The sequence below is a fragment of the Syngnathus typhle genome, linkage group LG6 (genome assembly GCF_033458585.1).
Source record: "Syngnathus typhle isolate RoL2023-S1 ecotype Sweden linkage group LG6, RoL_Styp_1.0, whole genome shotgun sequence".
Taxonomy (NCBI): domain Eukaryota; kingdom Metazoa; phylum Chordata; class Actinopteri; order Syngnathiformes; family Syngnathidae; genus Syngnathus; species Syngnathus typhle.
This window is the reverse complement of record NC_083743.1, coordinates 15990456-16015931: the sequence shown is the minus strand read 5'-3', so window position 1 is coordinate 16015931 and position 25476 is coordinate 15990456. Positions and strand designations below refer to the sequence as shown.

Below are 25476 nucleotides of genomic sequence, written 5' to 3'. Positions count from 1 at the left end.
TTGTCAAGAGCCAGATCGACTGCCTTTACCTTAAAAGCGGCTCATATGCATTTCTTTTGTGCCCCATAATAAGGGTTTGTGTATAAAAGCTTCCTTTCTCCAGTAATGTCTGTCGTGGTCTCGTTTTGTCTCTTGTTCGTGTCAATTGTGGGGCACTATTAGTCAGGCGGACAGACATAGGATCAACACACCACTTTCCCCCAGTGACCGTGTGTCTGGTCACATATCCCTCCGCCCAGCGAAGCGGTGCGCACAACAGTGGTCCACAACAATTTTACTAACGAGTGTATGAATGTATTAGACATCACAAAAATCACGAAAAATCCATAGACACGTTGCACCAGACTACAAGCCGCAGTGTTCAAAACTTGTGCAAAATGTAGTGGCTTATAGTCTGGAAAATACAGTAAAAACGGAAAAGAACAATTCTGTTGATGTTTTTTCCATTTTATTTGGGTTTTTCTTTTATGTTATGCATTTGATTGCTCTTTATTGAACATATCAATCAATCAGAAAAGCTGCAGATTTTTTTGTCATCCTTATTAAGTAAAGTTTTTGCTCTTAGGCCGCTCCACATTGCAAAAGAGAGTAATGGCCTTGCTCAGGAGGATCGAGCATCCCACACCAGGAAATATCGAGGTGAAGTGATTCTGATCTTTCTGTATCAAGTCAGCTTGCATATGTTTGGATGCATGGCAGCTAAAATAACCTATAGGTAGTATGAATGCATGCGATGACAATAATAAAATATATTGTAATTTAATTTCACAAAAAAAAACATAAAAAGTAAGATACATAACACAGATCTCTTCAATGCATGGCAGATGATAACAGTTGTATTTACGCGGTGCATTATGAACCATAAATGAGCTTTTTGTTTTAATGCCATGACTGGTTGGGAATTGAAGCATAGCCCATGAATATTTTTTAGAAAGTGTTTTGTGAACCGGGATTCCACTGTTATCTTAAAAATGTTGTTGTCAATGGCTTGATGTTTGGTTGTGATTGTTCCAACTTTAGGCTTGGGAGGACACATATGCTAAATGGGACCAAGCAACAAAACAAATCCTAAATTTCCCCAAAAACAAGGCAGATGATGGGCAGGTAAGTATCCTACAGAGTGATCAGTCTCCTACTTCTATTTATCTGCGATGTTCATTATTTGAGTGATATTGAGGTCAATGAAGTTTTAAGATATTAGTGGGGATTTGTATGTTCTGTTAAAGATGCTGGTGCTTGTTTTATAAAAGAGCCACTATGAAGCAATGTAGCCAGTATCAATATCCACATTTGAACAGGGATTATCATGGCAATGTGGTCCTTAAAGGTCCCGCTGTAATATAATTAAAGTGTAGGGGAGACCCTGATGCCATCCACTGATTGTATCTTATTCCAACAGCAGGAGTGGATCAACATGACAGGCTTTCTGTGCGCCCTGGGCGGTGTGTGCCTCCAGCAACGCAGCACTCCTGGTCCTGCCACCTATAGCCCACCTATGGGATCCATGAATGAGCGCAAGCATTCAATGATTTCTATGGGCCCGTGTGAGCTCTCGAATCCCATGGCCTCAGCCTCCTGCTCCTCCTCAGCTTCGAGTGAGACACCAGTCAGCCGCTTTATCGATCGGCTGCTGTCCTTGCTGGTGTGTGGCCATGACAGAGTGGGCCTTCATGTTCGTACCAACGTTAAAGACTTGCTGGGGATGGAGCTTAGCCCTGCCCTTTACCCCATGCTCTTCAATAAGTTGAGGAACAGCATTGGTAAATTCTTTGACACACAGGGTCCGGTGAGTGGAGGCTTTTAACCCCTCGTGATATCTGCTCGTATTGATTTCTTGGTCACCTTAAGTACCCCAAAGGCAATAACTAATTGATTATTTACCCATAATTATTTCACGCATGACAATGTTTTTCTCGGCTACGCCATTACACGGGAGCTAATTTATAAATTACTCAGAGGCCATAAACATTTTCCTGCAGCTTTATTTGAACTCAAAAGAATGTTGCTGTTTTCAAAACTTTTTTTTTTTTCATCCAGTTAAAGTGTCTGTTTGATCTGACAGTAGAATATTTTTTAACTGGATATTTTAAAAGCAACAACTGATTGAGAGCAATTGTGACTGGAGGCAGAAGCGACTTTTGCGGGCACACTATAGCTGCGTGGGGACGCCACCACCTTTGGTTTAAATTGTTCGTGTACGTTAAAAAAAATATAAACCTTATCAAACCAATAACATTAAGCTTTTTGCAACATGGTAGCAAATTTGCCAGCCGTGGTTTAAGATGTTTAGGGTAGAGGAGGCGTTAAACTACGTTCAACTAGGGGTGTAAATCGCGGGTTTTGTCACGATACGATATCATATCGAAGAACTACGATACGATATTTGCCGATATCTTAAAGCCTGCTGCGATTCATTCACAATATATCACAATAAAGTGCTCTACGATCGATTTATTTTATTTCTTTTTTTAAATAAAAAATATAGAACAATATCCTAATTTATAACAATTCATACGCAAAATCAACAAGGTACTGCAAACTATTTAGGAAATTACTAGAGTATTGTAGTATACAAAGTGCTTATTTTAACACTGAACTTTGATGTCGTGTTTTTTCTTTAAATGTGCGGCGAGATTTGTGGTCCCTGAATATTTGATCACCGCATGGCAGGATTTACAAACTGCACGTGTCTTGTCCGTTGAGCCATCTTTTCTTTGGAATCCAAAGTGCTTCCAAACGAATGACTTGAAGCCTAAAGGGGAGCAAATTTCCTCGTCTTTTTGGACACTAGCCATAGCACCAGCCCAGGAGCCGCGTACTAGTTGTCGACTCCCCTTTCACGTGCCTGCTCTGCTCACAACACAACAACGCCGCGCACTGCTCCCGGGAAGAGGAAGCAAGCAACAATGAACTGGATTTCAAAATAAAGTTGCGTCTAATGTCCGAGGTCAAACACAGCGATATAAATCGATGTTTACGTTTAGCATCGATGCCAATAAATTGTAGAGCATTATATCGATTAATCGATGTGTATCGATGAATCGTTACACCCCTACGTTCAACTCATGCTATCAGTTTGAAAACTGCAAACTACCTCTTTAAGACATTCATATTCCTTCCATGACTACCGCCCCGTGGCACTTACGCCCATCATCATGAAGTGCTTTGAGCGGCTTGTCATGGAGCACATCCGATCCGTTCTCCCCCCCCACCATTGACCCCTTCCAGTTTGCGTACCGAGCCGAACGGTCCTCTGAGGATGCCATCTGCTCTGCCCTCCACTCGGCCCTCACCCACCTGGAGAGAAGGGACTCGTATGTGAGATTGCTGTTTGTGGACTTCAGTTTTGCCTTCAACACCATTGTGCCACAACGCCTCATCAGCAAACTTGAAACGCTGGGCCTCAGTACCTATCTCTGCAACTGGCTACTGGACTTCCTCTGTCAGAGACCACAGGTAGTACATGTTGGCGACAAAATCTCCGCCAGCATCACGCTGAGCACGGGGGCCCCCCCAAGGCTGTGTGCTCAGTCTGCTGCTCTTCACCCTCCTGACGCATGACTGCACTGCAACCTACAGCGACAACCGTATAGTGAAGTTTGCTGACGACACGACTCTGGTGGGTCTCATCACCAAGGGAGACGAGACTCAATACAGGCTGGAGGTTGACCTTCTGACCACGTGGTGCAGGGACAACAACCTCCTGCTGAACGTCGACAAGACCAAGGAGATTGTTGTGGACTTCCGGAAGGGTCACACCCAACACCTGCCGCTGACCATCGACGGTGCTGTGGTGGAGAGAGTGAGCAGCGCCAAGTTCCTGGGGGTGCAGATCAGTGAGGATTTCTCCTGGTCCACCAACACCGCATCACTGACTAAGAAAGCCCAGCGCCGCCTGTACTTCCTGCGGAAACTCATGCGAGCGAGCGCCCCTCCGGCCGTCATGACTACATTTTACCGCGGCACCATTGAGAGCGTCCTCTCCAGCTGTATTGCTGTTTGGGGTGGCGGCTGCACTGACTACAACTTGAAGGCCCTGCAGCGCATAGTGAACACGGCTGGTAAGATTATTGGTGCTTCGCTCCCCTCCTTGAAGGACATTTACACCTCCCATCTCACCCGCAAGGCGACCACGATTGTGAGTGATGTGAGTCACCCCGCTCACTCTTTGTTCGAGCTTCTGCCCTCTGGGAAGAGGTACAGAAGCCTGCGCTCCCGCACCACCAGACTCTCAAACAGCTTCATACTCCAGGCTGTCAGGATCCTGAACTCGCTTCCCCGTTCTGCGTAGCGTCCTGTACTTTTACTGTCTGTATGCACACTGGCTTTTATTCGTTGTGTTATTTATTTATTATTTATTGTTACTCTTATTATTTATTGTTTGTGCCTTCTTGTTTATTATATTGCGTTGTTTACTTGTATGTCTATTGTGTAATATGTTTTGTCACCGTGGGATAGGGAAAACGTAATTTCGATCTCTTTGTGTGTCTCGGCATGTGAAGATGTTGACAATAAAGCAGACTTTGACTTTGACTTTGACTTTTGTGTTCAAATCAGACGAGCAAAAACTGGTCAAATATATATATAAAAAAAGATATTATTAAAAGTGAAGACAATTTGAAATTCTAGTAATGTCACGATTTATATGCACAATTTGTCTTCGCAGGCCACATAAAATGATGTGGCGGGCTGTATCTGGCCCCCGGGCCTTGAGTTTGACACCTGTGTAAGACGTGGTTCTAGATGCTCTTAATGCATTGTTTGTTTGAAATTTACTCTTTGGTTGTACTTTTCCAGGTTCCAATCAATGACACTAACACCCAATTTGTGGAGCAGACTATTGCAATAATGAAAAACCTGCTGGATAACCACACAGAGGGCAGTTCTGAACACCTAGGACAGGCTAGCATTGAGACCATGATGCTTAACCTCGTCAGGTCAGAAATAACTGCAGTGCACGTGTAGCGTCTTTACAACTATATATAACAGTTGAAAATATGCAAGACGCACGAGGCGACTGTCTTCAGATTTGACATTTGTCTGTGTTTTTCTTAGGTATGTTCGCATTCTTGGCAACATGGTACATGCTATCCAGATCAAAACCAAATTGTGCCAGCTAGTAGAGGTAATGATGGAGAGAAGAGATGACCTGTCCTTTTGCCAGGAGATGAAGTTCAGGTAAATTGCTTTTTCCAGAGTTACACACTCGTTGTATATAATAATTCATGAAACGGCTCAGAATGACCAATTTTCTTTGAGTAGCTGCAATTTTGCTTATTAATCATTTCATTGGAGAAACTCTGAGGAGCCTTTAAAAAAACAAAACAAAAAAAAAAACAATGACAAGATAATTGATCAATTGCTATCTGTATTTATATACCGTAATCAAAAATTATTTCTTAAATCCACTATGTGACTAGCAGGAAACATTTGCTGTCTCAAATCATTTCCACTGGGGCAATTTCAAACATAAATATAAAATTCATTTTAAGCTTAATTTTTTGTATTGTATCTTCTGTATTGTATGGTCCTTTAGCAAAGCTAAATTGATTTGAAAAAATAATTTTGCAAACAAATGCGATTGTTTTCAAGGGCGGCAAATGTGTCCTCATCAGGGTTTGTCAGTGTTCATTCAAGGTCACAAATGTTCAAAAAACTGTTTCCAGACAGGTTTGCTAGCTGTTTTGGTGCGGTCTCTTTAAATGCAAATGAGATACTTCATACCCCATTCCCTCCAGGCCGCAAGGTGTGCGCCTGACTTTCCGGTCGGACATATTTGTAGTTTTTTAGCCGAGGTAAGGCTTATTTGCACCGCAAACATTTTGATTGATCAAAAGATGTCAACGGTCGAAGACTTGTCCATACATACATAACACGTAAAAAAATAGATCCCCTCACAATATTTATGAACATGTCTTGTAAACAAGCACTGCAGTCAAGTTAACCAGTAAGCTAATGCTAGCGTTAACGAGAAGGTAACAAAAGTATTTAACACATTGTGTTCCCCAAGAATAATACAGCACCTTTGATGCAATTCATCTGATACAACTACCATATTTTTTGGAGTATAAATCACATTTTTTTTCATAATTTGGGTGGGGGGGCGACTTATACTCAGGAGCGACTTGTGTGAAATTATTCACAAATTTTCAAAATTCAAAAATCCGCGATGTAGGGAAACCACGATAAACGAACCGCGATGTATCGAGGGATTACTTGCTAATTTGAACTGCGATTGACGACGTCAGCGGCGTGCACACGTGGCGTCGTTTACATAAAGGACGAAGATTTCGAGTGACACAGATGGTTTGATAAAATTGTTGTTTATATTATAGCTATTTGATATATAGTTTATATATCGTTATATGGGCCTGTGGAATAATTTGAACTGCAACTGACGACGAGTCCAACGTCAGCGGCGCGGCACACGCGACGTTGTTTACATAAAGGACGAAGAATTCGATCGATTGATTTGGAGTGAAACAAATGGTTTGATAAAATTTTTGTTTATATTATAGCTATTTTATATATACCGTATTTTCCGCCCTATAAGGCGCACCTAAAAACCTTAATTTTTATCAAAAGTCGACAGTGCGCCTTATAGTCCGGTGCGCCTTATAGTCCGGTGCGCCTTATAGTCCGGTGCGCCTTATACACCGTGTTCCAAATTATTATGCAAATTGTATTTAAGTGTCATAAAGATTACATTTTCTGCTTTTCAATTAAACTCATGGACGGTATTGTGTGTCAGGGCTCTTTGGATCACTGAAATCAATCTCAGACACCTGTGATAATTAGTCTGCCAGGTGAGCCCAATTAAGGAAAAACTACTTAAGAATGGCGTTCCACATTATTAAGCAGATGACCATTTCCAAGCAACATGGGAAAGAAAAAGGATCTCTCTGCTGTCGAAAAGCGTGAAATAGTTCAATGCCTTGGACAAGGTATGAAGACCTTAGATATTTCACGAAAACTTAAGCGTGATCATCTTACTGTAAAGAGATTTGTGGCTGATTCAGAGCACACACGGGTTCGTGCAGATAAAGGCACAACGAGGAAGGTTTCTGCCAGACAAAAACATCGGATTAAGAGAGCAGCTACTAAAATGCCATTACAGAGTAGCAAACAGATATTTGAAGCTGCTGGTGCCTCTGGAGTCCCACGAACATCAAGGTGTAGGATCCTCCAGAGTCTTGCAGTTATGCGTAAACCCTCTATTCGGCCACCCCTAAACAACGCTCACAAGCAGAAACGGCTGCAGTGGGCCCAGGAATACATGAAGACTAATTTTCAAACAGTCTTGTTCACTGATGAGTGCCGTGCAACCTTGGATGGTCCAGATGGATGGAGTCGTGGATGGTTGGTGGACGGCCACCATGTCCCAACAAGGCTGCGACGTCAGCAAGGAGGTGGCGGAGTCATGTTTTGGGCCGGAATCATGGGGAGAGAGCTGGTTGGCCCCTTTAGGGTCCCTGAAGGTGTGAAAATGACATCTGTAAAGTATGTGGAGTTTCTGACTGACCACTTTCTTCCATGGTACAAAAAGAAGAACCGTGCTTTCCGTAGCAAAATCATCTTCATGCATGACAATGCACCATCTCATGCTGCAAGGAATACCTCTGCATCATTGGCTGCTATGGGCATAAAAAGGAGAGAAACTCATGGTGTGGCCCCCATCGTCCCCTGACCTCAACCCTATTGAGAACCTTTGGAGCATCCTCAAGCAAAAGATCTATGAGGGTGGGAGGCAGTTCACATCCAAACAGCAGCTCTGGGAGGCTATTCTGACATCCTGCAAAGAAATTCAAGCAGAAATGCTCCAAAAACTCACAAGGTCAATGGATGCAAGAATTGTGAAGCTGCTATCAAATAAAGGGTCCTATGTTAAAATGTAACTTGACCTGTTAAGATGTTTTTGATTGAAATAGCTTTTGATTTCAGTAAATATGACCTCCTAATGCTGTAAATTCTAAAGATGAGCATTTCAGTTCATAACAACCTATAAAATGTTATAAAACTCTGTTGTGCGTAATCATTTGGAACAGTGCATTTTAAGTTTTTTATTTTTGAAAAATTCTGTTATCATTGGGAGGTTTGTTCAATAACATTCGAATTCATTAAACTAATGGTTGATGACTTGAAAATTATGCTGACTCATTTGCATCGACTATTTAGGAAAATCTGAGATAAATATCATTTGCATAATAATTTGGAACACGGTGTATATGGATCAATTGATGAGTTTGTTGATCCATACTGGTTGTACACAGTGCTCTGCCAAAACGTTTTAGTACGTTTTAGTACGACTAGTAAACTACAAGGTCGCATCGCTTCCCAACATTCCAGTAACTGTAGTCAGTGGGCGTCACCGAATAGCTGTTGTACCCGCGAGGCTATTTCATTTCAAAATAGGCTGCTCCGTTAATGTTTTGAGTAAATCTACGGATCGATATGGAAGGGAATCATAGGTAAGTAGTACCAATGCGTTAGATCGAACTTTAGTCAGTTCTGATCATTTTATAGGAGATCGTTTGGGAAATGAGATTGTTTACACTTTGCTGAGGCTCATGGGAGATTGCGAGCTGAGGCTCATGGGAATTTGCAGACGGCTAATGCTATAACGATAGCTGCTATACGCGCGAGGCTCTTTCATGTCAAAATGGGCCGCTCTGTTAATGTTCCGGGTAAATCTACGGATCGATATGGAAGGGAAACAGGTCAGTAGTACCAATGCGTTAGATAGAACTTTAGTCAGTTCTGATCATTTTATAGGAGATCGTTTGAGAAACGCGATTGTTTACACTTTGCTGAGACTCATGGAAGATTGCGAGCTGAGGCTCATGGGAAATTGCGGATGGCTAATGTTGTAACGATAGTTACTATACGCGCGAGGCTATTTCATGTCAAAATAGGCTGCTCTGTTCATATTTCGAGTAAATCTACGGATATATATGGAAGGGAAACATAGGTAAGTAGTACCAATGCGTTAGATCAAACTTTAGTCAGTTCTGATCATTTTATAGGAGTTCGTTTGAGAAACGCGATTGTTTACACTTTGCTGAGGCTCATGGGAGATTGCGAGCTGAGGGTCATGGGTTTTTGTGGATGGCTAATGTTATAACGATAGCTGCTATACGCGCGAGGCTATTTCATGTGAAAATAGGCTGCTCTGTTAATGTTTTGAGTAAATCTACGGATCGATATGGAAGGAAAACATAGGTAAGTAGTACCAATGCGTTAGATCGAACTTTAGTCAGTTCTGATCATTTTATAGGAGATCGTTTGAGAAACGCGATTGTTTACACTTTGCTGAGGCTCATGGGAGATTGCAGGATTGCTAATGCTATAACGATAGCTGCTATACGCGCGAGGCTATTTCATGTCAAAATAGGCTGCTCTGTTAATATTTCGAGTAAATCTACGGATCGATATGGAAGGGAAACATAGGTAAGTAGTAGGGGTGTAACGATACATCGATACACATCGATTAATCGATATAATGCTCTACGATTTATTGGCATCGATGCTAAACGTAAACATCGATTTATATCGCCGTGTTTGACCTCGGACATTAGACGCGACTTTATTTTGAAATCCAGTTCATTGTTGCTTGCTTCCTCTTTCCGGGAGCAGTGCGCCCGGCGTTGTTGTGTTGTGAGCAGAGCAGGCACGTGAAAGGGGAGTCGACAACTAGTACGCGGCTCCTGGGCTGGTGCTATGGCTAGTGTCTAAAAAGACGAGGAAATTTGCTCCCCTTTAGGCTTCAAGTCATTTTTTTAGAAGCACTTTGGATTCCAAAGAAAAGATGGCTCAACCGACAAGACACATGCAGTTTGTAAATCCTGCCATGCGGTGATCAAATATTCAGGGAGCACAAATCTCGCCGCACATTTAAAGAAAAAACACGACATCAAAGTTCAATGTTAAAATAAGCACTTTGTATACTGCAATACTCTTGTAATTTCCTAAATAAAGAGTTTGCAGTACCTTGTTGATTTTGCGTATGAATTGTTATAAATGAGGATATTGTTCTATATTTTTTATTAAAAAAATATATATATGGATCGTAGAGCACTATATCGCGATATATCGTGAATGAATCGCAGCAGGCTTTAAGATATCGGCAAATATCGTATCGTAGCTCTTTGTATCGATATGATATCGTATCGTGACAAAACCCGCGATTTACACCCCTAGTAAGTAGTACCAATGCGTTAGATTGAACTTTAGTCAGTTCCAATCATTTTATAGGAGATCGTTTGAGAAACACGATTGTTTACAGAGGCTCGTTGGTTATTGGCTAGTGGGTGCATACCGCAACCCTAGTCAACCTCAGTTTGTTGCAGTAAAGCTTCTATTTTATGCGCCTTATAGTCCGGTGCGCCTTATATATGGACAAAGTTTTAAAATGGGCCGTTCATTGAAGGTGTGCCCTATAACCCGGTGCGCCTAATAGGGCGCAAAATACGGTAGTTTATATATCGTGATATGGGCCTGTGGAATAATTTGAACTGCAACGGACGACGAGTCCGACGTCAGCGGCATTATGCATGGGTACAACAATTTTTGAAGAAAATCTCCCTCGAAATAAAACTTGAAATCACACCTTGTCGTCAATTGCGCATCGCATTCAGCCATCCTGCCCAACACACTTAGTCAGTAAAATTCATAATTGACGACACATCGTTTGATGCGATGATGCAATCCTTGATGGTGTGTTATTGTCAAATATTGTTTGTTTTTTAATCTCCATCGCAGACTGGATATCATATGGAGGCCGCCATGACAGTATGCGCAGAACGGATGCACAAGACACGTCAGCTATATAAAGAGTAGGGGTGTAAATCGCGGGTTTTGTCACGATACGATATAATATCGATACAAAGAACTACGATACGATATTTGCCGATATCCTAAAGCCTGCTGCGATTCATTCACGATATATCGCGATATAGTGCTCTACGATCGATATTTTTTTTTTTTAATAAAAAATATAAACAATATCCTGATCTATAACAATTCATACGCAAAATCAACAAGATACTGCAAACTCTATTTAGGAAATTACAAGAGTATTGCAGTATACAAAGTGCTTATTTTAACACTGAACTTTGATGTCGTGTTTTTTCTTTAAATGTGCGGCAAGATTTGTGCTCCCTGAATATTTGATAACCGCATGGCAGGATTTACAAACTGCACGTGTCTTGTCCGTTGAGCCATATTTTCTTTGGAATCCAAAGTGCTTCCAAACGAATGGCTTGAAGCCTAAAGGGGAGCGAATTTCTTCGTCTTTTTGGACACTAGCCATAGCACCAGCCCAGGGGCCGCGTACTAGTTGTCGACTCCCCTTTCACGTGCCTGCTCTGCTCACAACACAACAACGCCGGGCGCACTGCTCCCTGCTCCCGGAAAGAGGAAGCAAGCAACAATGAACTGGATTTCAAAATAAAGTCGCGTCTAATGTCCGAGGTAAAATACGGCGATATAAATCAATGTTTACGTTTAGCATCGATGCCAATAAATCGTAGAGCATTATATCGATTAATCAATGTGTATCGATGTATCGTTACACCCCTAATAAAGAGCGAGAGTTCAGTTCTGTACCTATTAGTTTCAATTCACAGTTTAATTAGCAGTTTCAATCAGCAAATAACAAAATGCGTATTACAGGTAATATTTTATTTCACAACACTTTGCCTTGTTCCTTTCTTTTCTGCCTTTCTTCTCTGCTGTTCACTTAAAACACGCTCCATACGAACACAATGCTCTCGTATCAGACGCTTGCTCGATCACTTGCTCGTTTGCTGTCACAATGTACCCTACACAAATCCGAAACATTTGTTGCGGCTCCGAGTCACGACGAGGGGCAAGTTTCGGTTTCCAAGGGTGCTTTTATTCCTCTTCAACTTCTCTCCCATACAGAGCCGCCTTTTTCACATGTCCGCACGTCACTTTCCTCTCTTTTCATTTTAACCTAACTGATTGCGGTGGTGCCTTTCTGGGCAGTCGGAGAAATCATCGCCAACAAAAAAAATGCATCCAGCCTAGTTAAGAAATCACCAGAAAGATCACCATGACAATTGTGAACACACAGAAAGATAATAAATAACTCGAACATCACTCAAATATTGGTGATCCCGTTGAGTCTCACATATTTCTTTGCTATCAAGTTTGCTAGCGCACGCGCAGTGATACTGACTGGCAGAATAACATCCGGCTGTTCCCAAAAATGATCTTTTTTCTGAAATAATTTTACATTTACGGACTTAAGTAGGAGTCAAAATTTGGGTGCGTATTATACATGGGTACAGGATCTTTTCCAGCATCACCATGGCATTTTTAGGGTGCGTATTATATATGGGGGCGTTTTATACATGGAAAATTACGGTAGTTTATATATTGTTATATGGGTCTGTGGAATAATTTGAACTGCAACTGACGACGAGTCCGACGTCAGCGGCGCGACGTACACGCGGTGTTTACTTAAAGGACGAAGAATTCGATCGATGGATTTAATGATTTGGAGTGACACAGATGGTTTGTTTAAGGTGTTATGTTATAGTTATTTGGATAACTGTTAATGTTACGTCAGGCCTGTTCTCAGCTCCTCGTTTGTGTTTATGTAACGTTAGCGTACCGTATCGTTTAGCCTGTTTTTGCTGGTTCATGTCTGTACTTGGTGTTGGATTTTGTCAAATAAATTTCCCCCAAAATGCGACTTAAACTCCGGTGCGACTTATGTTTTTTTTTCCCCTTTACGTATTGTGCATTTTATGTTATGGCTGATGCAACTTGTACTCCGAGCGACTTTTAGTCAGAAAAATACGATACTTAAAATACACCCACAAAAAGTGAAACCATAGAACGCACAGCTCTAAAATCAGTAGAAAGACTGACGCTAATGCTATGAAAACGAGTGCATCATAGACACGCAATAATATGAAAGTGAAATAGTTAATATTTGTGTCTTCTCAAGCTTACCGCTTTCCTGTGTCCGTCGTTTCCATACGTTGACGGAACTGAACAAAACATCAATGAAACAAAGTCTTTCGGTGAATCCTTGTCTATACAGGCAAAATATTTCTGAAACACTCGTCATTGAACAAACAGGACTTTGCCCACAGATGTGGGAACACTGCTTGAAAAATTAAATTTGACCAGGCACTTCTTTGAGGTTCTGATGCTGAGGAATGGTGCAATGAGTTGTATGGATTGATTCATCCAACAACAGAACATTTTGATCTCTCCACTTCGGCATCCTTGAGTTTTTTGGACTACAAAAGTGTCTCCGAGTAATAAAGATGGCGGATTTGCGAAATAGTTTGGCCACACCCAGTACCTTGCTTGATAGTCCCGCCTCAACGAATGTGATGTAATAGATAAAAATACGTAAGAGAAAACTGAATCAAGTAAAAAATATACCGTGATTTTTCATGCAAAATACGCCCCCGTGCATAATACGGACCCTAAAAATGGCATGTTGATGCTGGAAAAAAGCCTGTACCCATGTATAATACGCACCCAAATTTTGACTCTTACTTAAGTCCGTAAACGTAAAATTATTTCAGAAAAAAGATCATCTTTGGGAACAACCGGATGTTATTCTGCCGGTCAGTATCACTGCGCATGCGCTAGCAAACTCGATAGCGGAGAAATGTTTTGGATTTGTGTAGGGTACATTGTGACAGCAAACGAGCAGGTGATCGAGCAAGCGTCTGATACGAGAGCATTGTCTTCGTATGGAGCGTGTTTGAAGTGAACAGCAGAGAAGAAAGGAACAAGGCAAAGTGTTGTGAAATAAAATATTACCTGTAATACGCATTTAGGTAGAGAACTGAACTCTCGCTCTTTATATAGCTGACATGTCTTGCGCATGCGTTCTGCGCATCTGTAATGGCGGCCTCCGTATGATATCCGGTCTGCGATGGAGATTAAAAAAGGAACAAGGCAAAGTGTTGTGAAATAAAACATTACCTGTAATACGCATTTTGTTATTTGCTGATTGAAACTGCTAATTAAACTGTGAATTGAAACTAATAGGTAGAGAACTGAACTCTCCCTCTTTGTATAGCTGGCGTGTCTTGCGCATCCGTTCTGCGCATACTGTCATGGGGCCCTCCGTATGATATCCGGTCCGCGATGGAGATTAAAAAACAAACAATATTTGACAATAACACACCATCAAGGATTGCATCATCGCATCAAACGATGTGTCGTCAATTATGAATTTTACTGACTGTGTTGGGCAAGATGGCTGAATATGATGCGCGATTGACAACAAACAAGAAGAAAGGTGTGATTTCAAGTTTATTTCGAGGGAGATTTTCTTCAAAAATTTTTGTACTCATGCATAATGCGCACCACAGATTTTAGGACAATAAATTAGTTACGTTTTGCGCATTATGCATGGAAAATCACGGTAGCCCCCAAACGGATCATAAGAGTATCTCTGCAACACCTGTAGGGATAGATTACCTTTTTCTACAATCTTGGAGACACCAAGTGCACAATAAAATGATGGATTTTCCATGATATGTGTCCAGCCCATACCAGTACCCCGCTTCCACCTTGCTGGTGTCTGTTTTGAAGTGGAGCTCTGTGGCTGTTACTGATCCAGCCACGGCTCCAGCCGGTCCATCAAGACTCGATCTCACCTCATCTCATCAGTCCATAAGATCTTTGTAAAATTTGTATTCCGATATTTATTGACCCAGTCTTGACCTTTGAACGTGTACCGTTTTTTTCCGTGTATAGTGCGCAATATTTAACTAATTTATTGTCCTAAAATCTGGGGTGCGTATTATACGTGGGTACAAAAAAAAATTTTTAATTTTTTTTTTTTTTTTTTTTAAAGAAAGTCATGGTACAACAAAACCAACAACAGGACTGACCGACAAAGTCGTGGAACAAAAAGACAGGGTGACATTACCAAAGACAGGAACAGAATGACAGTAACACATGCAATGATCCAACGGTGAGCGAGGGGCAGACAGGACTTAAATACAAAACACGTTACATCGATTGAGGTGACACAGGAAGAGAGGGGTGACGCGAACAGAAACTATGGCAACCTAGACACATAGCAAAACTGGGGACGAGACATGACAAATCTCCCCCGAAATAAAACTCACCTTCTTGTTTGTTGTCAATCGCGCATCGCATTCAGCCATCCTGCCCAACACACTTAGTAAAATTCATAATTGACGACACATCGTTTGATGCGATGGTGCAATCCTCGATGGTGTGTTACTGTCAAATATTGTTTGTTTTTTAATCTCCATCGCGGACCGGACGTCATACGGAGGCCGCCATTACAGATGCGCAGAACGGTTGCGCAAGACACGTCAGCTATATAAAGAGCGAGAGTTCAGTTCTCCACCTATTAGTTTCAATTCACATTTTAATTAGCAGTTTCAATCAGCAAATAACAAAATGCGTATTACAGGTAATATTTTATTTCACAACACTTTGCCTTGTTCCTTTCGTCTCTGCTGTTCATTTCAAACACGCTCCATACGACCGCAATGCTCTTGTATCAGACGCTCGCTCGATCACCTGCTAGTTTGCCGTCTGTCACAATATACCCTACACAAATCCAAAACATTTGTTGCGGCTCCGAGTCACGACGAGGGGCAAGTTTTGGTTTCCAAGGGTGTTGGGTTCACAACATTTTTCTGAAAAGAATCTCACAGAGGCAGGATATCTCCTTTTTGGCGAACGATCATCTTCAGATGGGCTCAATCCCAGACACAACGAGTGTGGTTGGGATCTGCGCCCTTCCTTCAGTTTGGTCGTGCCTTTTATTGAGGAACAAACAAAGGGGCAAGTGTACATGTACATGAATGCATAGCTTCTTTAGACGGGAAGGACATTCCACAATTACATCTCATGACCACCGCGCAACAGCGATACTATTAGGACAGAAGCGGTATGGTCGTCCCATGACTTTAGCTAGACAAAAGACGTAGTCTTGGTGCTCATGGGATAGATACCTCTGTTGGAGTTCTCATGACTTCTACTTAAATAAGACGTTTGTCTGCTTCAGCCATCCCATGACAACCTCATGATATGTACATGGATAGCTAACTATGGGCCCATTGTATAGCGCGGCTCGTAACTCCACACATGAGCTCCTTAGCCAGCCATCTGCTCCCAAGACATTATCACGAGGCCAAACTATCACATGTTGCGGAGAATCTTGCACACATAAGTAGATACATAGAATCCAATGATAAAAAGTATATTTTTCCCAACAAAGGGTGTTTTTATTCCTCTTCAACGTCTCTCCCATACAGAGCCGCCTTTTTCCCGTGCGCGCACGGAGCGCGGTGGTGAGTTTAGGGGCAGTCGGAGAAATCAACGCCAACAAAAAAAATGACATCCAGCCTAGTTAAGACCATACCAAAGACTATAAAAATGGGACCCATTGCCTCCCTGCGTGTGTGACGATCTTTGGGACTTAAAAAAAAAAAAAAAAAAAAAAAAAAAAAAATCATAAAAATTGGGTGCGTATTATACATGGGTACAAGCTTTTTTCCAGCATTGGGTGCGTACTATACATGGGGGCGCACTATACACGGAAAAAAACGGTATGTCTTGTTCAGTCGTAGTTTTTTGTCAACCTTCCGTACCTTGGCCATGAGCACTAAACACCTGATATTTCTGGGTACTGAAGTGGAAGTTCCAGAATATGGTAGCACTCAAGCATAACACGTAACACAATAAATCCCCTGGCAATATTTACGAACACGTCTAGTAAACAAGCACTGCAGTCAAGTTAACCAGTAAGCTAATGCTAGCGTTAGGGTTTCTGGTCGCTTCAAGTTTGAGTCTTCTCAAATCTTTGGCAGTTAATTTGCGTGTTTTTCCCGCAACCCTGTTGACTATTTGCAATGGAATGTTTGATGGTTCTTATCTTAGCAATTTCAAGAGTGCTGCAACCCCTTGAAAGACTTTTTAAAATGTTAGTCTTTATTTCTTTTTGTTGATCTTCTTAGGCCCTACCATTCCTCATAGAAATTATACATCACTTCATTTGCTTGTATCGAGTAAGCATTCCAGCTTATACACCATGGTGTTGGAAAATGTTTAAAAGTTATTCTGTGGTCAAAATTCACACTTGTGCACACAGTGTACTACTTAAAAACTTAATTGGTTCCGCAATCGGGTTTGTATGTAGAAACGTTTTTAAGTAGAAGCAATGTTTTCTATAGGAATGAATGTAAAAGATTACTTCAGAGCTGAGGATGAGGCTGGCTTGAGAACAGCGAGGGCCAACCTGTCCCGGAGCATCAAGGAAGCGAAAAAGTCATTCTCTTGCAAGAATACCGCCCACTTCAAGGACAGCAGGGAGCCTATGGCAAGGCATTCAGACCATCACGGACTACAAGCCCGCCCCGCAGAGCTGTAAGAGCAACATCCGTCTGCTCAACGATCTGAACCGCTTCTTTGCTCGCTTCGACGCTCAGAACAGCACTTTCCCGCTGAAGACCCCTCCCCCTACACACGTGCAGCCCCTGTGCCTCTCTGGCGATAGCGTGAGGACGCCGCTTGCCGCTATCAACACCCGTAAGGCGGTGGGCCCAGACAACATCCCAGGTCGAGCGCTGAAGGACTGCGCTGAGGAGCTGATGGGTGTCTTCACGGACATCTTTAACATTTCCCTGCAGCAGGCCATCGTCCCATCATTTTTCAAGGCTGCCACCATCGTACCTGTGCCAAAGAAACCTGCTCCGTCCTGTTTCAATGACTACCGCCCCGTGGCACTGACACCCATCATCATGAAGCGCTTTGAGCGGCTTGTCATGGAGCACATCAGATCCATTCTCCCCCCCCCCCCCCCCCACAGACCCCTTCCAGCTGAGGATGCCATCTGCTCTGCCCTCCACTCAGCCCTCACCCACCTGGAGAGAAGGGACTCATATGTGAGATTGCTGTTTGTGGACTTCAGTGCTGCATTCAACACCATTGTACCACAGCGACTCATCTGCAAACTCGACACGCTGGGCCTCAGTACCTATCTCTGCAACTGGCTACTAGACTTCCTCTGTCAGAGGCCTCAGGTAGTACGTGTTGGTGACAATATCTCCGCCAGCATCACGCTGAGCACGGGGGCCCCCCAAGGCTGCGTGCTCAGTCCGCTGCTCTTCACCATGCTGACGCATGACTGCACCGCAACTTACAGCAGCAACCGCGTGCTGAAATATGCCGACGACACGACTCTGGTGGGTCTCATCACCGAGGGCAACGAGACTCAATACAGGTCGGAGGTCGACCTTCTGGCCACGTGGTGCAGGGACAACAACCTCCTGCTGACCGTCAACAAGACCAAGAAGATTGTTGTTAACTTCCGGAAGGGTCACACCCAACACCTGCCACTGACCATCGACGGTGCTGTGGTGGAGAGAGTGAGCAGCACCAGATTCCTGGGGGTGCACATCAGTGAGGACCTCTCCTGGACCACCAACACTGCATCACTGGCAAAGAAAGCTCAGCGCCGCCTGTACTTCCTGCGGAAACTCAGGCGAGCAAGTGCTCCTCCGGCCGTCATGACTACATTCTACCGTGGCACCATTGAGAGCATCCTCTCCAGTTGCATCGCTGTGTGGGCTGGTAGCTGCACTGAATACAACATGAAGGCCCTGCACCGCATAGTGACCACAGCTGGTTAGATTATTGGTGCTTCACTCCCCTCCCTGCGGGACATTTACACCTCCCATCTCACCTGCAAGGCGACCACGATTGTGTGTAATGTGAATCACCCCGCTCACTCTTTGTTTGGTCTGCCCTCTGGGAAGAGGTACAGGGGCCTGCGCTCCCACACCACCAGACTCACCAACAGCTTCATACTCCAGGCTGTTAGGATCCTTAACTCTCTCCCCCCCCTCCTGCGTAACGTCCTGTACTTTTGCGTTATATTCTGACTGCTGTATGCGCCATTTTTGCTCCTCTTATTTATTATGTTATTTGTTTATTTATTATTTATTCATCGCTCTTATTTATTCATTGTTTGTGCCTTCTTGTTTTTACGTTTTGTGTTGTTTACTTGTATGTATATTGTGTACTATGTCTTGTCACTGTGGGATCGTGGGAAACTGATCTCTTTGTGTGTCTTGACATGTGAAGAAATTGACAATAAAGCAGACTTAATAAAGCTTTTTTTTACTTTGAAAGGAAATAATCCATGTCGGACTATCCCAAAAGTCACACTTTTTGCCCTATTACTCGGTGTCTGGGCTGGTGCGTCATTTCGTAAGTAGATGCTAAAAAGTCGCGAAGCTCTGGTGAAGTTTGAGTATTTTATACACCAAAAGTAAAAACTATGGTCGAGCACAAACATTTAGCATCCGTCTGTGAAAGCTGGAAGTCAGGCCTCTTGTCAGTTGGGTTATAAATGGGTACCACCACCCCTGCCTTGAGTCATGGATGGAAAATGGTCTTTTTGTGACAATTTCCGCTGTGAGTTTTCATAATTGATTTTGTTTTAAGAAATAAGATGGTGGAGTACCTGACTGACTGGGTGATGGGAACTTCCAATCAAGCAGCTGATGATGACATCAAGTGTTTAACAAGGTATAGCCTGGTTGCCAGTAGTGTCTTGACCACCATTGACCACAGTATTGACTGCATTCTTCATTGTTTCTTGCCTTTCTGTGTGTGATGCAGGGATCTTGACCAGGCCAGTATGGAGGCAGTTGTCTCTTTGCTTGCTGGTCTTCCTCTGCAACCTGAGGAGGGTGATGGAGTGGAGCTAATGGAGGCCAAATCACAGCTTTTTCTCAAGTTAGAATATATTTTCTTAATTTTTACAAATAAGTCATTACACCACCTTGTAACAAGTGCCTCAGAGTCAAAGCCACTCTATTAGTGGACAGTTGATATTGCTTGCAGTCAGTGAGACTTTTCCATGATAGGACCACATCTTGTTAGGTGTCACCACTGTCATATGTTTGGCATAGTTTTCACACTGGATGCACTTTTTGATGCATCCCACTCAATTTTATTTGGATATTGTCAGGGAATTGGGTCTAACGTACACACTTTAATATTTTTTTTGTTTTAGCATGCCTCTCTTTTCCAGTATTTTGTTACCCCAGTCCCAGCTTTTTTTGGGATGCATCAAATGAATACAATTACGAAGTAACTGTAACATTAATCAGTATTCAGTTAAATATAGGTTGAAAACTATTATTCCCAAAATATTGTTATAGTTAACATTTTACACAATGTTCGTACTTTATTGGAATTGGGTTTTGTAGAATGACCTAGTCTAAACATAGAAGGTGGTTTGTGCCAACACCCATCATCTGTAACAATATTCTTGCATCCCCAAAGATTATCTTATTCTACCGAAGAGTGGCTACAAACGAATTTCTTTTCCACCAAACGGGTAATGACCAAATATTGTGCCGGCAGCCATGCTGTGCATCAACAGTAACAATATTTTGACCATTATGACCACAGGAGATGTGCCTTCCAGTCACATAAGTAAGGAAACTCCACGCTTACAAATTAGAACAGATGACACCATTTAAATTAAAGGTGAAACATCTTCAACAAACAGGTCTATTCCCTGAACTCAACCTCAAACAGACTGTACAGTTATAGTTGTCAACCTTGCTAGGATATGCTACGTAAATAAGTGGTAAGCAGTGTTCCCTCTAAGCTGCGCAAGTGCGCACTGGTCGCGCAGTCTCTGCGCACAAGAAACTCCATGCTGCGCACAAAATAAAATGCAGCATAAACTGATCACTATCTAATGTTAGACGTAATCTAATCTAATTATGTGTATGAATCATTTTCTTTCTGTGCTTCTTTGTAGTGTAAATCAGTAATTGACAGGTGTGCAGCCAATGATATGATATGGTTCACTTACGCTACACAACCAATCATAGGATTGACAGTGCCTGAACATTTGGCCTGCCCATCCGTGCCGAGCAGGTTACCTAACTAACGGCAGTCGATGCAAATGCTAAATTAGCTACCGTTTTTTTCCATGTATAATGCGCCCCCATGTTTTAATACGCACCCTAAAAATGGCATGTTAATGCTGGAAAAAAGCCTGTACCCATGTATAATACGCACCCAAAGTTTGACTCCTACCTAAGTCCGTAAACGTAAAATTATTTCAGAAAAAAGATCATCTTTGGGAACAACCGGATGTTATTCTGCCGGTCAGTATCACTGGGCATGCGCTAGCAAACTCGATAGCGAAGAAATGTTTCGGATTTCTGTAGGGTACATTGTGACAGCAAACGAGCAGGTGATTGAGCAAGCGTCTGATACGAGAGCATTGTGTTCGTATGGAGCGTGTTTGAAGTGAACAGCAGAGAAGAAAGCGCATCTGTAATGGCGGCCTCCATATCATATCCGGATTAAAAAAAAAAAAAAGAAAACGTTTTTCTTTTCTTTTTTTTGTACCCATGTATAATGCGCACCCCAGATTTTAGGACAATAAATTAGTTACATTTTGCGCATTATACATGGAAAAAAACGGTAATCATGGCGAAACGAATGAGCAGCGACAAATACATTTACCAAGTCAAAATAAACAAGAGTTGCGGCAGTTAATTTAAGATTGAATGGCTGTCGGAGTGTGTGCAAGTACAAGAGGAAACGGTGAATCTGGGTGAGATTTTCTATCTTTTGAATGAGAAAGGTCTCCTGCAAAACAAAGCCAAAGTGGCGAGCCAGTTTACGGCGGGGAAAAATATGGCAGGAATGGAAGTAGGACTACATAGGCATTTGGAATTCTACAAAGACTGAAGACAGGACAGGGGATCCGTATATTATTGCGGGAGAGGGCAAAAGACAGACAGAAAAGGAATGACGTGTCATACGAAACAAAACCTGACCACGAGCAAGTTAAAGTTTTCATTGCCAATATTTTTATTTATTTATTTATTTATTTATTTATTTATTTATTTATTTATTTATTTATTTGTTTGTTTGTTTGTTTGTTTGTTTGTTTGTTTGTTTGTTTGTTTGTTTGTTTGTTTGTTTGCTTTAATTACCGTTTTGTTTCGTGTATAATGCGCAAAATTTAACTAATTTATTGTCCTAAAATCTGGGGTGCGCATTATACATGGGTACAATTTTTTTTAACTTTTTTTTTTTTTCCAAGAAAATCATGGTACAACAAAACCAACAACAGGACTGACCGACAAAGACGTAGAACAAAAAGACAGGGTGACATTACCAAAGACAGGAACAGAAACCAAACAGACATCATGACAGTAACACATGCAATGATCCGACGGTGAGCGAGGGGCAGACAGGACTAAAATACAAAACACGTTACATTGATTGAGGTGACACAGGAAGGGAGGGGCGACGCGAACAGAAACTATGGCAACCTAGACACATAGCAAAACTGGGGACGACAAATCTCCCTCGAAATAAAACTTGAAATCACCTTTCTTCTTGTTTGTTGTCAATCGCGCATCGCATTCAGCCATCCTGCCCAACACAGTCAGTAAAATTCATAATTGACGACACATCGTTTGATGCGATGGTGCAATCCTTGATGGTGTGTTATTGTCAAATATTGTTTGTTTTTTAATCTCCATCGCGGACCGGACGTCATACGGAGGCAGTATGACTGCGCATGCGCACTATGGATCCGATGCGCAGAAAGGATGCGCAAGACACGTCAGCTATATAAAGAGCGAGAGTTGTTTTCTTCCTATTAATTTCAATTCACAGTTTAATTAGCAGTTTCAATCAGCAAATAACAAAATGCGTATTACAGGTAATGTTTCATTTCACAACACTTTGCCTTGTTCTTTTCGTCTCTGCTGTTCACTTCAAACACGCTCCATACGAACGCAATGCTCTCGTATCAGACGCTTGCTCGATCACCTGCTCGTTTGCTGTCACAATGTACCCTACACAAATCCGAAACATTTGTTGCGGCTCAGAGTCACGACGAGGGGCAAGTTTTGGTTTCCAAGGGTGTTTTTATTCCTCTTCAACGTCTCTCCCATACTTTTTCACGTCCGCACGCCTTTTTCACATGTCCGCACTGATCGCGGTGGTGCCTTTACGGGCAGTCGGAGAAATCAACGCCAACAAAAAAAATGACATCCAGCCTAGTTAAGACCATACCAAAGACTACAAAATGGGACCCATTGCCTCCCTGCGTGTGTGACGATCATTGGGACTTGAAAAAAATAAAAATAAAAAATTGGGTGCGTATTATACATGAATACAGGCTTTTTTTCCAGCATCAACATGCCATTTTTAGTGTGCGTATTATTCATGGGGGCGCATTATACACTGAAACAAACGGTAATTAATTAATTTAATTTAATTTAATTTAATTTAATTTAATTTAATTTAATTTAATTTAATTTAATTTAATTTAATTTAATTTAATTTAATTTAATTTAATTTGGTGTTGCACACAGTGGTCCGCAGTGTGCACAGTGAGCTTGTGTGTTTGCACAGGCACTTGAAAAATGTGAGTGAATACTGGTGGTAAGAGAAAGAATTTTCAAAAACATTTTTTGTCATCCTGCAGGTACTTCACCCTATTCATGAATCTGCTAAATGATTGTAGTGAGGTAGAGGATGAGGGTCAGGCAGTAAGCGGATGCAAGAGGGGTATGTCGCGCCGCCTGGCCTCTCTTCGCCACTGTACTGTCCTGGCCATGTCCAACCTCCTCAATGCTAACGTGGACAGCGGCCTCATGCACTCTATTGGTAAGTTTAACTTTGTCACACTTTAAGCATTTATGGAAATTTGCTTTGTAAAATGTAGTTGTTGAGGGTTTTTTTCTTTTTCAAATAATAATGCTCAGGTCTGGGTTACCACAAAGATCTGCAAACTCGAGCCACATTTATGGAAGTGTTGACAAAGATCTTGCAGCAGGGAACCGAGTTTGACACACTGGCTGAGACGGTTCTGGCTGACCGCTTTGAGAGGCTGGTTGAGCTGGTCACTATGATGGGAGACCAGGGAGAACTACCTATTGCCATGGCACTGGCTAATGTTGTTCCGGGATCCCAGTGGGTAAGAATCTTCTTTGCGTTCATGCATGATGGCAGGTAAATCAAGGTTCCATTCTGTATGATCTGACTGAAGTATATTATTAAAATGATCTTCATCCCTGTCTGAAATGCCTCTTGTGCTTCAAATTCTATTTGAATAATTACTTTGAAACGCAACGCGCCTTGACAAGAATATCCGACAGAGATTGCTGCTTCAGAAGGCTTTAGTGTTACCTAAGGGTGTTGTCAATCATTGACCGAGTTTAGGTGGACATACGCCGCAGCATCGATTACCTTGGCTGGTTTACTTGGCTTTGGTCAAGAACAAGGAAATGACGGGTCTTGAGACAATGTAACTCAACGCTCCATCATGAATAACCCATGCAAGCGACGTGGCAACTCTGTGCTAAGAATGGCTTTTTTGCTTGGCTTTTACAGTGCACGTCTCATTAGTAAAGGGTGTGGCTTTGGTCAGAGTGAGTTGAATGAGGCTGTATTAAATATTTCTAGTAGTTTGAAGACAAGGAATTCACCTGGCAGGATTGTTAACAATCCAACATTCTCTTTGGATGTCTGAAATCATGTATTTCTTGTTATTATGGAAAGCAAGTGTGGATTTATCTTAGGTTATCATATTTTCTATTGTGTTGCTTTCAAGCAATAATGTATTAATCTACATTTTAAGGATGAGCTTGCCCGGGTCCTGGTGACACTGTTCGACTCCCGTCACCTCCTCTACCAGTTGCTCTGGAATATGTTCTCCAAAGAGGTGGAGCTTGCTGACTCCATGCAAACCCTTTTTCGGGGAAACAGCCTGGCAAGCAAAATAATGACCTTTTGTTTTAAGGTAGGAAACTTCTCAACTCCAACTAATTAAAGGGGATTTTCTTCTTAATTGTAATACTGTTGTCATTATATCGTATTATGTTGTATTGTATTACATCTTAGTGCAGGCATGTCCGAAGTACGGCCCGCGGGCCAAATCTGGCCCCCGGTCAGATTTTATACGGCCCGCAGCTACGGTCTTATAATGATTATTTATGGCCCGCCTGCACTGTCAAATTGAATAAAAAAAAAAATCATGAAACTTGAAACTGTAATTCCTCCTATTACCAAAAGTTAGCAGCACCACCCCTCTCCGCTCATTTCTGCCATGGCGACTGCAAAAAAAACGAGTCAAGTTGATATAGAAGGCCGTCGCTTTCAAGAGAAATGGGAATTACAATACTTCTTCACTTAAAATCAAGGCAATCGTTTGTCTAATTTGTAAAGAGACAGTTGTCTTGTTTAAGGATTTCAACCTAAAGAGACACTATAGTCTAATATATTTGACTAAACATACGACAAACTAACAGGTAGTGACCAAGCTGATAAAGTGAAGCAGCTCCAAGCTGAACTGGCATCACAACAGCGATTCTTCATGCGGGGATGTGAGTCAAAAGTAAATATTACTTAAGATTAAATAATTCGAAGTGGCCGTGGTAC

The 25476-nt window shown here is 42.1% G+C and overlaps 1 protein-coding gene across 8 annotated transcripts in view; it reads left to right on the top strand.

The window, feature by feature from the left end:
• Positions 1-25476, top strand: part of nf1a (neurofibromin 1a) — a 159522-nt gene that overhangs the window by 45970 nt on the left and 88076 nt on the right. For 5 of the 8 annotated variants that reach the window (XM_061280807.1, XM_061280805.1, XM_061280810.1 and 2 more), the window contains exons 18-27: positions 566-639; positions 1021-1104; positions 1400-1786; positions 4798-4937; positions 5056-5178; positions 19489-19572; positions 19666-19782; positions 23522-23703; positions 23802-24013; positions 24677-24838. In XM_061280807.1, coding sequence (XP_061136791.1) covers positions 566-639; positions 1021-1104; positions 1400-1786; positions 4798-4937; positions 5056-5178; positions 19489-19572; positions 19666-19782; positions 23522-23703; positions 23802-24013; positions 24677-24838 — 1565 coding nt within the window. Of the gene's footprint in view, positions 1-565; positions 640-1020; positions 1105-1399; positions 1787-4797; positions 4938-5055; positions 5179-19488; positions 19573-19665; positions 19783-23521; positions 23704-23801; positions 24014-24676; positions 24839-25346; positions 25433-25476 lie in introns of those variants that run through there. The other 3 variants (XM_061280806.1, XM_061280809.1, XM_061280812.1) reach the window with 2 other exon arrangements.